General features: G+C 40.2%; 1 protein-coding gene across 2 annotated transcripts in view; it reads right to left on the bottom strand.

The window, feature by feature from the left end:
• The window catches only part of EGFLAM (EGF like, fibronectin type III and laminin G domains), a 78,653-nt gene that overhangs the window by 17,830 nt on the left and 47,923 nt on the right, over window positions 1-12,900 (bottom strand). For both annotated transcript variants that reach the window (XM_037374022.1, XM_037374021.1), the window contains exons 12-16: window positions 12,593-12,737; window positions 9,928-10,117; window positions 6,447-6,572; window positions 5,468-5,711; window positions 797-908 (exon numbers count right to left, since the gene is read on the bottom strand). In XM_037374022.1, the coding sequence (XP_037229919.1) occupies window positions 797-908; window positions 5,468-5,711; window positions 6,447-6,572; window positions 9,928-10,117; window positions 12,593-12,737 (817 nt within the window). The remainder of the gene's footprint in view (window positions 1-796; window positions 909-5,467; window positions 5,712-6,446; window positions 6,573-9,927; window positions 10,118-12,592; window positions 12,738-12,900) is intronic.

Raw genomic sequence — 12,900 nt, forward strand, 5'->3', positions numbered from 1 at the left:
CAAGGGAAGTCTAAGCTTTAAATAGTTTCCCAGTTTACAGAAAAAACTGCAGATTCATCTGCTAACAGGATCTGGAGTCTGGTTTTCTGGCCACATTCCCCAATAGTAAAGAATAAAAGATATTTTCTAAGCAGTTCTAGCCTCAGATTCTTGGGGTAAGAAAGTACCTCTGTGTATGCATTTGAGTGTTTAGAGTGAATACACTGCTCAGTACAAGCAAAATTTCACCTTATTACAAATTTTATTCACTATGACCTTTTGGTGAAGGAAGAAAAAAATGCAAGTCATCAACTGCCTGAGTATTCCAGCCCTTACTCTGTCCTGATAACAACTTTTGCAAGGAAAAGACAAAGAAACAATTGTCTTTTGGCTCACCTTTCCAGCACAATATTCAGAGAGAGGTAAAAACAGGACTTTGTGCACGTAATTTTCAGTATCCTCCTTCTCCAGATGATGCATTTCATAGTGCACACATTGTTCAACAGACCTAGCGACAACCACTAAGTACCAAGAAAAGAACCTCAAGAGCATGTATGAACCAAACACAAAAAAGTGAGTCGTTACATGGCAAGAGCGGATAAGGCTGAGATTTCATCTGCCTTTACAAGGATCCCTGTCCTCAGAGGGAAGACTTCATGTGAAAAATTCCAGTTTTGGGCTTAAGAAAATGTTGCCCTAACATGTATACTTTTTTGAGCCTATAAGAACTTTTTTTGCCAGAAGCCTGTGTAGTTTACTATGCAATCATTTTATAGTCCAACAACCGTATTCATGACAAGCCATGTCATACGCTCACCTCTGCCATCCCTTCCACTGGCTTTTGTTTGTCCACTTGCAGGATGCCATTCTTCGCTGTGCGAGACACTCGCAGTTCATGCCACTGACCCAGACTGACAGGTTCTTCACTCCTGTTTTAAGGGGAAGAAAACTTTCAAGTATTTTACACTTTTGCTTTTCTAGTATTTTCAAATATTAATGTCATGTTAAAAAGTCAGGTCCTCTGGGATGATTTTTTAAATAAAAAATAAAAACAAATCATTGTGTTTCTTTCCTTATAAGGAAGCAACATAACTTCTGAGCCCTATCAGCAAAGGAAAATAAGACCATGTTCCTACAGCAAATAACAAGCACTCTACTTTTATTTATAAGTGAAACATTCCTATAATCAGCATGCATTTAATATACCTATGAACTAATTATTCTGCTCAGTCATTTATAATGCATAAAGACAAATTTTTTTCTTAGCTGTATATGATGTAAGCCTGGAGATAAAGCTTCCCACTTAATGGTCAGTCTAGACCCACATTCTTCATCCTTTTTTAAAACAGAACTACCTTGTGTTGGCTTATCAGCTCTGTTTATGCAGCCTGTTACAGTGACTTCTACACACACGGACACAGGCGCACAGCCTGGCAGGTGTACGTTAAGGAGAAGTAACTAAAATATGATCCTAACGATATGATGAGATATTAGGTCGGAACAATAATCCTCAGTTATGCAAAGTATTCACCAGTCTCAAAGGAAGCATTTCAAAACTGTTCTTATAATCTTTATTAGTTCAGGACTAATATGAATAGCAGCCAGTATAAAGGTCAAAACCACATTCCCCTTTGCATGTTCTACAGAACTTTGTATCTTGTTTTCAAATTTACTACATTGGTTTTATATCTAGATTTTACATCTAAATGTTATCTTGCAGTCTTTCCTCCAGGAGCAACAAAAACTTGTGTTTGATTCACTGGTCAAGCTGGAAAAATCAGAAACCATGTTATCTAGGACACTTGAAGATGTTCTGTCTTTCAATGAAAAAATACAAAGTAGTTTTGGGGGAAATAATGTTTTGTATTTTCAGGCTACTTACATTTAAAAATGCAAAAAAGAAACATTTCAGATTGAAAGAACTGAAAAAAATGTGATTTGAAATAGTGAGTCAATAGTGATTCAAATGTTGATTAAAAAAGGTATATAATCTTGAAGATGTGAAAATAACAATTTTTTTTTTTTCTTTTTTTCTGAGCAATCAACCTGAGCTTTGAAATCTTTTTGTTGTATCTATTTTGCTCCTCCAAATTTTCTCAAAGCCCATTTTCATCTGTTTGGACAATGTTGGCAATACTACTTCGATGTTTTTTTTCAGAAAATTTCCATTAAAAATATCATCGAGTGACGCCATTCACTTGTCCTTTTTCATATGCAGTAGCATTTAGGGTTTAACTGTCTTGGGTAAATCAACAGGCAACAGAATTTTATCACCTTAAGAAGTCAATATATACATAGAACAGAACCAGATAGGCTTGGCTACCTAGTAAGTGGCAATGCATTCATTTTATCTCCTCTGCTGATTAGGTCATCATCATGCTCTGCTAGATTTAATTACAGTTAGGGATGATTAAGCTTTGCAGTCATCACTCTAGAGTTGCAAACTATTTCTTGGATTCACAGGCTTTTTGAAACCAGCATGAGTTTGGTAACACTTTCTGCAGCCTCTTGAACACTTCTGGCCTTTCATGTGCTGTGACATTAAGGATTACCTCTCTGCATAAACTGAACCTTAAAAACTACACTAAATCATGATGATCTTGATCCTGCAAATGCCTGGTCAATGGAAATCCCAGTGGAAAACAAATTCTCCTCTGAGACAACTTGCTAAATAGCTCAGGTTCTGCATCAGTCCATTGGCTTGGCATCCCTGCTCCCTCCTGAGCCCCCTGCACACACCACACTGCTTCCACCCCAGGTCACTTCAGGCAAAACCCATGCTTCATCAGCGTCAGCTTTCCTACTGCTGCTGCTGCCATACACAAATGAGCTTGCCTTATCCTTAGTTATAAAGACATTATAATTGTGTTCTGATAATATTATAATATTTAACAGCCTGTCCTATGGAAGAGATAGTCAGGATGACCAGAGTTATATCCCTTTTTAGGACAAAGGGTAGATGTGAAGCGGTATGGTGAAGATCAAGGCAGACTTTTCAGTGGATATTGCCCAAGCAGGCACACAACCCTGGAAATTTATTTATCTGATTTAATCACTGACAGAGCTGATGACAGGGTGTGAGATGCCCAGATTATCTAGCAAAAGGGCCTGAACAGGACATCCTGACAACCTTCAGGGAAAACTGCCAGTGTCATGAGTCTCCCCTGTTACCCAGCTATCCCACCTCACTTTTTTTTTTTCCCACTGCACATGACCCAGGTGCTAGCTGGCGTCCTGCTCGCTATTCTGCTTTCCAGTTGAAAGGGGCAGTTTCCACTCCCAGCCACATGCTTTTACATTTTACAAGCCTACATCTTGGTTAAACTTTAGTCCAAGGTGTTTTGAAAAGCTACAATATTCTTTGGGGGAAAAATTTTATGTCTACTTTCATACCTTACACTTGCCGGTAATAATAGGAATTAGATGGCTGTAAGCAGAAAAAGTCTGAAGGCTGTTGTAAGAAGGGCCATTTGGGGTTGGAGCAAAGGTCTCTGACATAAGCTATTTCTGCTGCTTTTCAGCAAGAGAAAAGAACAGGGCGAGTATGAAGTGATTCTTCCCTTGACATATCCTCCCAGCTTCTGGCAACCTGTCACTTAGCCATTTCCTGAGTCAGAGACTGCATCCGTACAACCCTGTTTGATCTCCCGCAGCAGAGCTTTCTTCAAATTTGTCTAATGGTTGTTGGGTATTTTTTAGCCTATTTATAGTTCTGGCATCTGTAACACGCTGTGACAATTAATTTCCACAACTTATTTATGTGCTGTCTGAAAAAAAAAGAAGTCTTATTTTCTTTGTTAGTTACTTTTTTTGGTTTACAGTTTAACTGGGCTCCTTCTAATTTTAATTTTAATTTTAATTTTAATTTTAATTTTAATTTTAATTTTAATTTTAATTTTAATTTTAATTTTAATAATTCTAATTCTAATTCTAATTCTAATTCATTCTAATTTTAATTAATTCTAATTCTAACTCTAACTCTAATTCTAATGCATTCTGATTCTAATTCATTCTAATTCTAATTTTTTAATTGAAAAAATACAGAATAAAAATACCTTATTTATCTCCATGCTATTCACAATCTAATCACAATCATGGCTGCACCAAACTCTTTCTTTTCCAGGTTGAAGGGTCCTGCTGTATTTGTGGAAACTGTTTCTTTCCCTCCTCCGGATATCAACACCACTATTTTATATATTTTTTTTTTTAATTTTGCTAATCTCTTTGGAAATGAAGTGACCAGAATGGCAGCAGTTTTTCAAGATGAAGTGCATTGTGGGTTTTTGCAGAGGCATTGTTGCTTATTCCACTCCTAATAATTCTCCACATTGTGTTTACATTTCTATATTTGTCTCTAAGCAGTTAGCTATTGCTTTCACAGAACCGTCCATGGTGACTCCAGGATCTTTCTCTATCTGACAACAGTAACTGTATTGCCACAGCTGTGCATTGTTAGGATTGTGCATTATTTTGCATTTGCTCCCTTGAAATTTCATCTCTCACTTTGTTGTCTGAATGGATTTGTTTGCTTGAGTCCAAATTCAGTGGAAAATCAGTACATTTCTCCTAATCGCAGTAAAGCCAAAATCCCTCATGTCCATCCACCGGAAACATACAGTATACAAGACCTGCAGGCAGTGTGCACATTTTGCATAAGCTTTATAGAAATTATTTCTAAATACTAGGTCAGCCTGGTCAAACTGGCAGCCTCTTGGATGACATCCAAGTACTGAGTGCCTACCTTCGTCCCATCGCCTTTTCAGAAGAGTCCAGAGACTGGGCACTCAGTTACACTGAGAGAATGTGCATTTTTTAAGGCATTTTGTTGCTCCTATCCTAGACATTAATTTTAGGAAGTGATGAATCATTCTCAGAAGTCTGTCTTTGCCTGGAAGCCTGGCTGACTTCCATGTCACGATAAATAAACCATGTATTTATCTTTTAGACTGCTTAAGTTACATAAATTGGGTATGAGCCTCAGATGCCCCCCAAAACAGCACTATGTGGAAAGGGGGGAAGTGGAGGTGTATCTTCTTGTGACACCCACAGCCCCATACTTCACTGCCTGGCACTGGAGACCAGGGAGGAGGATGCTCACTGAAGTGCCAATATTGTGCAACCCCGTGGCTAGAAAGTATATGCGTAAAGTATGTATAGATCCCTTAACTAGCTAGGGTACAATGTCATGGAGGCAAGAAGGGAATTTCTGCAATAACATACAGAAACAAAAGTAACACTGCAGCAAGATGGTGTCACAACATGGTAATGTTGATAATAAAGTTTTGAAACATATACTTATGTAGGAAGAAAATCCTGTCCCCTTGAATAGAGCTCTAGTGTTTCTGTGCTTCCTTAGAAGAAGTAGGCGCTAGAGGCTGACAGGCTGCCATACCTCATTATAGGCTATATATTACTCTTTCCAGCCCATTCCTCCCCTGGATCAGCACTGCGGCACTGTTGGGAAAGAAACACCAGCAACGCCATTTACCTGATAACAGCCGTTCCTGAGCCACAGTCAAACCTGAACTCCACGTAACCAGCCACCAAGTTAATGGAGAGGAAATCCTTGCTGTCTGTGTCGTAGCTGTACAAAAGGACACCAGTCTCTAAATCTGGACGAAACGTCATCTCAAACTCCATGAAGGAAAGGTAATTCTGTGGTTCCAAGGGCCAGGGTGTGCTAGCAAATGACCTTAAGGACTCGTTGAACTGAGGTATGGCCAAGGTGAGTGCTGGAAATCCAGAATACACAAGCAGGTAATTTGAGGCTCAAAGGTAAGGGATTGACTCCTACCAACCAGTGTCAGTTCCCTTTGTAAAGTACTCAGAGCTAATGCTAAGAAAAACAACCTAAAAATTTAATTTTCCAAATATTTTTTTTTCCTAGCCAGCACTGTTTCACTCCTCAATCCCTTCCTTTTCCAGGGATGTACTTGTATTATAAAGCCTTGTGCTCCTTTTCTTCAATGATTCAGCACAGTGTTTTCCAAAGTAGCAAGCATGCACACAGTGGGAGGTGGCATGAAAAGTTCTGCAGCATAGAATATGATGCTGCATGAATTTGACTATTTGTTTGTATCTGCAATTTCAGCAAGAAATTGGTATTGAGTCCTTTACCTTTCAGAATATACAACTGACACTGGTTTTAGGAGAAAGTGGGGATTTTTTTAGAGTTAATGTGCACCTGTGGAGTGGTACATTATTTTAACTCCTGAAAAGTAAGCTTGAGATGCTTAATTATCCTTAGTTTTAATAAGCAAAGAGGCTTGAGAATCACTGGCTGTGTAGGAGCTGGATGTAGCCCCAAAGTGAATGGTGGGGGAGGGTTTCACTATGTAATTTTAAAAAAGATGAAGTAACAAGTACTCTCTTCTGTCCATGTAATAGCATAAGACCTCACTGTGGAAAAGACATTGATCACTAAATAACACATACAAAGAAATATAAGCAGCCCAGCATCCTCTCACCTTCTTCACAATGATGTCCTTTAAATCCAAGAGGGCAAAGGCAAATGTATGAATCTGCTTTGCTTGCAGTACAGGTACCACTGTTGATGCAGGACGCCTCATCACAGATGCCACTGCTACACTCACCTAAACAGAGAGCCAGAACACTGATTTAGCAGAGAAATTTGCCAAACAAGATTTATTTGGCTGTTGATCATTCCTACTAACCAATACAATTTGCTCTCCTGCCTAGATTCTTTCCCAGTTTGTTACATAGTGTGCAATTTAAACAAGGCAACTTGATTTTTAGCACTTGTTTTTAGTACCAGACCAGCAAGAGGCCTTAAAAATAGTAAAAATTAGCCCTTACTTACAAAGCATGACAGTTGTACCTCTCAATCACTCCCTTGATTACTGTTCTTCTGCTCTTGTTCGTATCTGTATTTTCCCATAAAACAGAAATATCTGTAGGTTGTTTACAAGCACTGTGACTTACTCAATTTCAATTACCTTAAGTGCTTCTTTGTAAATACACGTCATAGTAAGCATGGAAAGTATTAATCACCTTCAACTAATCTTATTAACTAAAATGAGGTTGTCAGTCCTCTTGTCTACACTAAAAGGGATCTACATCATCTGCATATGGCCTCTTTAAGAAGCATTTCTACCACACTGGCACATCAACTAAAATAACAAGGAGATGATTTCTTCTTTTTTGAATTAAGCTGAAATTGTTTGAACAAATAATTTACTTATTTCATTTTTAAAACTGCTATCTATATAGTCGATTATGCAATGGTCATATGTACATATACTGGAAGTTCTTGTTGATTCTGTTTAATTTCTCCTTTGTTTTGGTTTCTGATTAAATAATTCTCCCCTCGTTGATAGAAACAAACTGATCTTATACATTCAGAAAGGCCAAATTAAACATGTGTGCTATAGAAGTGCAAGCACATCCTTTGCAGGGGCTAAATGTTTATAATAAACAATTACACATTTATTTTGAGGCACATTGAAATACTCCCTCTGGGATGACACAAGTCTTGTGAGGTAGCTCTGACAGTAAACACTGGAGTTTTGTTATCTGAGATAACTGAGAGAGGTCTTGCAGAACTACTGCAGGAAGGGAGTATGTCCTTCTTGTTTTGTTTAAATACAGCACTTTGACTGTAAAGAAGGTTTCCAGACCAGGACTCTGCAAATCTTCAGTAAGGTACTCGTGTTAGTACAGCACCAGCTTTACAGTCTGAATTCCCATCCCACTGCCAGAAAGAAAAGCACAGAGAAGTATGCAGATGTAAATGGTTGATGTGCTGATTCACCCTGATCACTCTGCTGTCCACGGTGGAAAATAACCTTTCTCACTGACTCAGGACAAAAGCAGTACTCTTGGGTCACCTGGTACTCCCTGCCAGACCCGACTTGTTACATCTACAAATTTCCTACTAGGAGACTTCTACATCTACAATTTATCATTGTAGAGAGGGAAGGTCTGTGTACAGCAGCCACAACACACAGCTCCAGGGCTAACACAAGGAGCATAAACAAAATGTACAAGCCTCCTAGAAGGGAACAAATTCTCCTTCCACTTGGAAGCGGACAATTAGCCATCCAGACAGCTGCCCCATGCCCCGCCATGGGAGCAGGGGTGCTCACAGTGCCCATTGAGCCACCTTTTCCCCTTCTGGGCTGCACTGTAATGGCCAGGCTGCTCTCACAGTGTCAGTGACTGCCTTTGGGCCAGCACAGGTGACTACACCAAAAAGGCAAACCACAGGCCTGACAGCTGCATCTGCTTGGCTGCAGTGGTAGATGAAGAAGGGTAGATGAAGACCAGCGGGAGTCCAAGGTCCTGTCATGCCTGCTCCAAACCACGAGCACTGTCTCCCCTGTCAGCCCCTTATCTCACAGTTTGGTGAGCTAAGATATAGCCAGCAGAGATGGCGTAGGGGTGGGATGGAGCCCTCTCCTCCCCACCCTCAATTCTGTGGTCCATGTACCTGTATAAATCAGGATGATTTATACACTATGCCAATAGAAAAGAAACAGAAGACTGGCTAGCAAACACCAGCCCTAAGCCCTAGTAAAGTTCACTTGCAATTTATTTATTTTAAGCTTAACTTATACGGCATATTGTTAGCAAGTCTCCCCTTGCAGAGTTTCATATAAGTGTGTGCAGTCACATAAGGACAGTAAGGCTCTATCAGTTGTGAGTCACACATAGCAGAACGCAGCCTTTATTTTCATTGATGTTGATTGCTAATGCAGTAGTATGTGGAGCATTCATGGATGGGAATGCAGCTAGCTGCAACCCAAAAGGCAACAGAGATTAGAACTCAAGAGAACTTCAGCAGGACTTTCATCTGTCTATCTAAATTCCATAGATTCTCACTCTATCGTGAAATTACTTTCTGATTCCAAAGTCTTTTCAACATCTGCTTCTTGGGCCACTCTGTTCTCCCCCTATATTGCACAAAAGTGTGGTCATGGTTTCTAGAGAATACAGAGCAATTGTTAAGACGTTTCTAATTAATCACTTCCTTCTTGGGTTGCCAAATGCACAGCTACAGAAGAGAAGAAAGATGACTTTGTGGCTGAAGCATGGCATGCAGAGTTCAGTGATACGAGATCTATTTCCTGCCCTTTACCACTTGCTTTGTGACTTCGGTTTACTCTTACTCTTAGACTGTTTAGACTTGGGGGGTCATTAAAGCAAGGATTTTGTTGCCCTGTCTATTTTTCCAAGTGCCCATTATGTGGGTGAAATATTGATGAATAAGTAAGACAGGATCAGTTTATCAACTTCCCTACTTCTCCATCTTTTAATCTGTGAAGGGGAGATAATATTATAATACCACTTCATAAAGCTATTGAAAGAATTTATTCCATGGTGTTTTTTAAAACATACTGTGACTCTGGAAATGAAAACAATGATGGTAACCAGGAAAGCCTATTTGCCTCAGCAGTAATGGGGTTTAATGGGGAGAAGTCCTTTGTAATGGCCACAGCACTGCTGTAGGTTTGAAATATCCCTGCATTGCTTTGGACAAGTGCAATGATGCCTTTAGGCAAAACTCGTTTTGTTGGGTTTTAAATACAAACACAGTGTACACACTATTGATTTCCTGACGATGTGACTGTCAGTCAGGAGCATGAAGAGGCATCCTGTGCTGGTAGAAATACTGGTGCAGATGTAACTAAATCTCCAATACTGAGTTTCCTGTTTGCCCATAGGTACTGATTTTACTATGCATTGTGCAGGATAACCGTGTCCACAGGGGGTTTTGGTATACTAAACAGTGACGTCTACTTGCACAGTGTGATAAACCCTCCTACTATAGACCCAGCAAAACCAATGTGCAAAGGCACAGAGAAATACCATGCCAAAAATAGAGACAGCACCCTCCACCACTCAGACCTGGACTATTGCTCAATTTTTTTCAACAGCCAGTAACCCCTGGTTTACCGCTGATTAAAGACCCCATACCATTACACTTACCGACATCAGCACCACTGAGAGCTTTCCCTAATGGCCAGGGCCTCATATCAATTATCTTCCCGTTGATGCTGAGTGACTGAACGCAGCCCTGAAAACCACGGTTGGTGCCTGTGGCTCTGACCAGCCAGTACACGCTGGGGGCACCACCAACGTAGAAAGGAGTCTGGAATGTGATTTTACTATACTGGCCCTAAAGGGAAAACAGAGCATGACATCATGTAGAACAGACATAACACAGGATAACTAACTAAGCCACACTGGGTACGTACCGATTTTTTTCTCTACAAAGAATTGTATCAGAGGATATGGAAGTTGCTCATTGGTAACTCCTTTCCATTACTCATTCCTTCAATCACTCTTTAAATGTTACTTTTTGCACCCGCATCCATCGCGATAATATAGACTATTAAAAGCACAATCAAAAACTTAAAAATCACTATGTCCCAAGAAGGGACTGTGATCGATCTTTTGCTGCAATACTTTAATTTACTTTGTCAGAATTGTTTGTCTTCTAAACTCTAAGTGCTGAGGGACACAGACCAATGTGATAGTGCCCTCTGGACAGAACCCAGCAAGTGCTTAGTGTTAACAATAATGAAATGACAAAAAAAGCCAACCCAACGAAAAACCAGCAAAAACAAAGACAAGGCAAAAATCCAATAAAATTACAACTTCAGTATGGTTCAGCTCACTTTTCCAGCACTAAATTTACTCCCCATCTTTTTTTTCTTTTTTTTTTTTTTTTGGTGTTAACCTGCCTATAGTATTATACACGTACAAGTTTACTAGCACTGCTATAGTGCACAGGCAGGATCAAGAAAAAAAACAAAACAGACCATTTTTGGACCACTGAATCAAACTTAATGCTATTGTGGGCAATGAAGTCATAATCCCTTCCATCGATCTATCAGAATATATGTCTTTTGCCTCGCGCTCAGAGGCTGTTTTAAAACATTGCTGCCCTTTAGAAGAAAACACTCAAAATTCCTACACTTTTTCATGGCCAGTTTTTACCAATGTGTCCTTCTGACAGCACTGACCTTTAGCCTAAAATCTTTCTGGATTTTTCACTCCTTCCCTGCCTCCATAGTGTTTATAATAATAAATTATATCCCTACAGCCTATATTTTGCCAGGCTAAATAAGCCAAGTTTATTGAGTCTACAGGTGTTTGCTGCACAGTGCACTGTAGAAACATGTCAAACAGATACCAAGTTCAGCTGGGAAAAATAATTCAGGTAGAGCCTGTAGCTAAAAAGAGTTCAGATTTCCACAGGGTTTCATGATGGGCACATGCCAGGGCTGTGGGCATACAGCTCTCCAGCCTGCCTCCAACCCGCTGCCATCTCCTGTCGCCTTTGATGCTCCTGCCCGGCTCTGTCTGTCAAGGTTCTCTTCTCTGTGTCAAGTCAAAATGAACGAGGTCAGAAAACACTGCCACTCTGCTGACAATAATTCAGGTCATTCTACCTTGGAACGGCTGGGTAGGACACTGGAGCAACAATACTAGAGAAGCAGCAAGTTCTGGTGGAGAGCACCACCTAGAGCAATTAACCTTTTTCTGCTGCAGCTACAGCTAGAAAAGCGTGTGTCCACCATTAAACTCTTCTTGTAATAGACTGTGTGAACCATAACCCTCCTACTAGCCCTTTGTTGCACCTTTTCTTCTTCAACTTCATCTTTCTCGGCTCTGGGTGACCATAGTCCTGCATAGCCTGATGCCATCTTACCGAAGTGCTGTACAATGGCGTTGGTCTCTACTGGACATACCCTTCCTGATTCACATTTGCCCTTTTGCACACCCTCATAGCATTGGTAACATGTATCAACACCTGACAGATACTGAAACCCTTTCCTCTGTCATTTCCAGCTGAGGAGAACTCAATGCACAGCATTTTTTTCAGTGTGTCTGCAAATGAAAGTGTAAAGTAACAAGATGTTGAAGCCACTTTTTTTGCTGGGCTAGGGATAGCAGGCTAATAATGGCTATCAAAGGGAAAAGGAAAGACATCTGAAATAATTTCCAACTGCCTTCTTGTTTCAGTGACTTCACTTCTGTTTTCTGGCCTGGCAACTGATGAGCAAGTCCAGACATCTTCCTCTGTTATATTTTTTCTTGGCAGCCTCATACGAAATTGTTGGTGTTAACATAAGTGAAGACACAATGTCTGTCTCCATTACTGTACTTAAATCTATGTCCATGGCATACATGTCATTACAATTCTGTATACAAATGTTGTGTGGCTATATGCACATTATATTTAAACATATATACACGCATACCTAATTTTTGTGGCTGAGGAAGCAGAGCAGCTCCCTGAGGCTTGAAAAACAAAGCAATCAGGGACAGTAGCTGTAAAACCTGCCAAACTGTTAACAGCAGCCTGTACCTGAGACTATTGAAGTGTAGGAGAAGGGCAGCACAGCAAGTATGGAGGACAACAGGGAAACTGATGGGATTCAGCGCTGGGATATTTATCTCTGTGATTTCTAGAATACATATGTGGAAGAGTAATCTGTACACTGATCTTGGTTCACTTAAATGTCCCAACACTGATAAATAAAAATGTACTTTTAAAATCTGATCAGACTTCTTCTGGCAAGAAACAATGTTATCATAACCTCGAGCGAGCCCAAGGTTGAGCTGCAGGTGCAGGGTTACCTACCTGAGACCTTCCTGTCACTGGAGCATCGTTGTCCATCCTGAGCCAGCCATTCACCCCGTCTCTGAACAGTGTGATGCTGTGCCAGTTCCCCAGCTTGATTTTGTTTTCACTCGTTATGACTGCAACTCCAGTGCCACAGTTGAACCTGGGAGCATGAGACAGACAGGGCAAGGTGACAATCTTACAGTAACCAAATAACTGAAAGTAATTTTTAGATTCAAAATACTCCCTTCACTCCTGGGAACCTCTCTGTTTCACATTGCATATTAGCAGACCACAGGAAAATTAGACAGCAGGTCCACATATGA

The sequence above is a fragment of the Falco rusticolus genome, chromosome Z, assembly GCF_015220075.1.
Source record: "Falco rusticolus isolate bFalRus1 chromosome Z, bFalRus1.pri, whole genome shotgun sequence".
Lineage (NCBI taxonomy): Eukaryota > Metazoa > Chordata > Aves > Falconiformes > Falconidae > Falco > Falco rusticolus.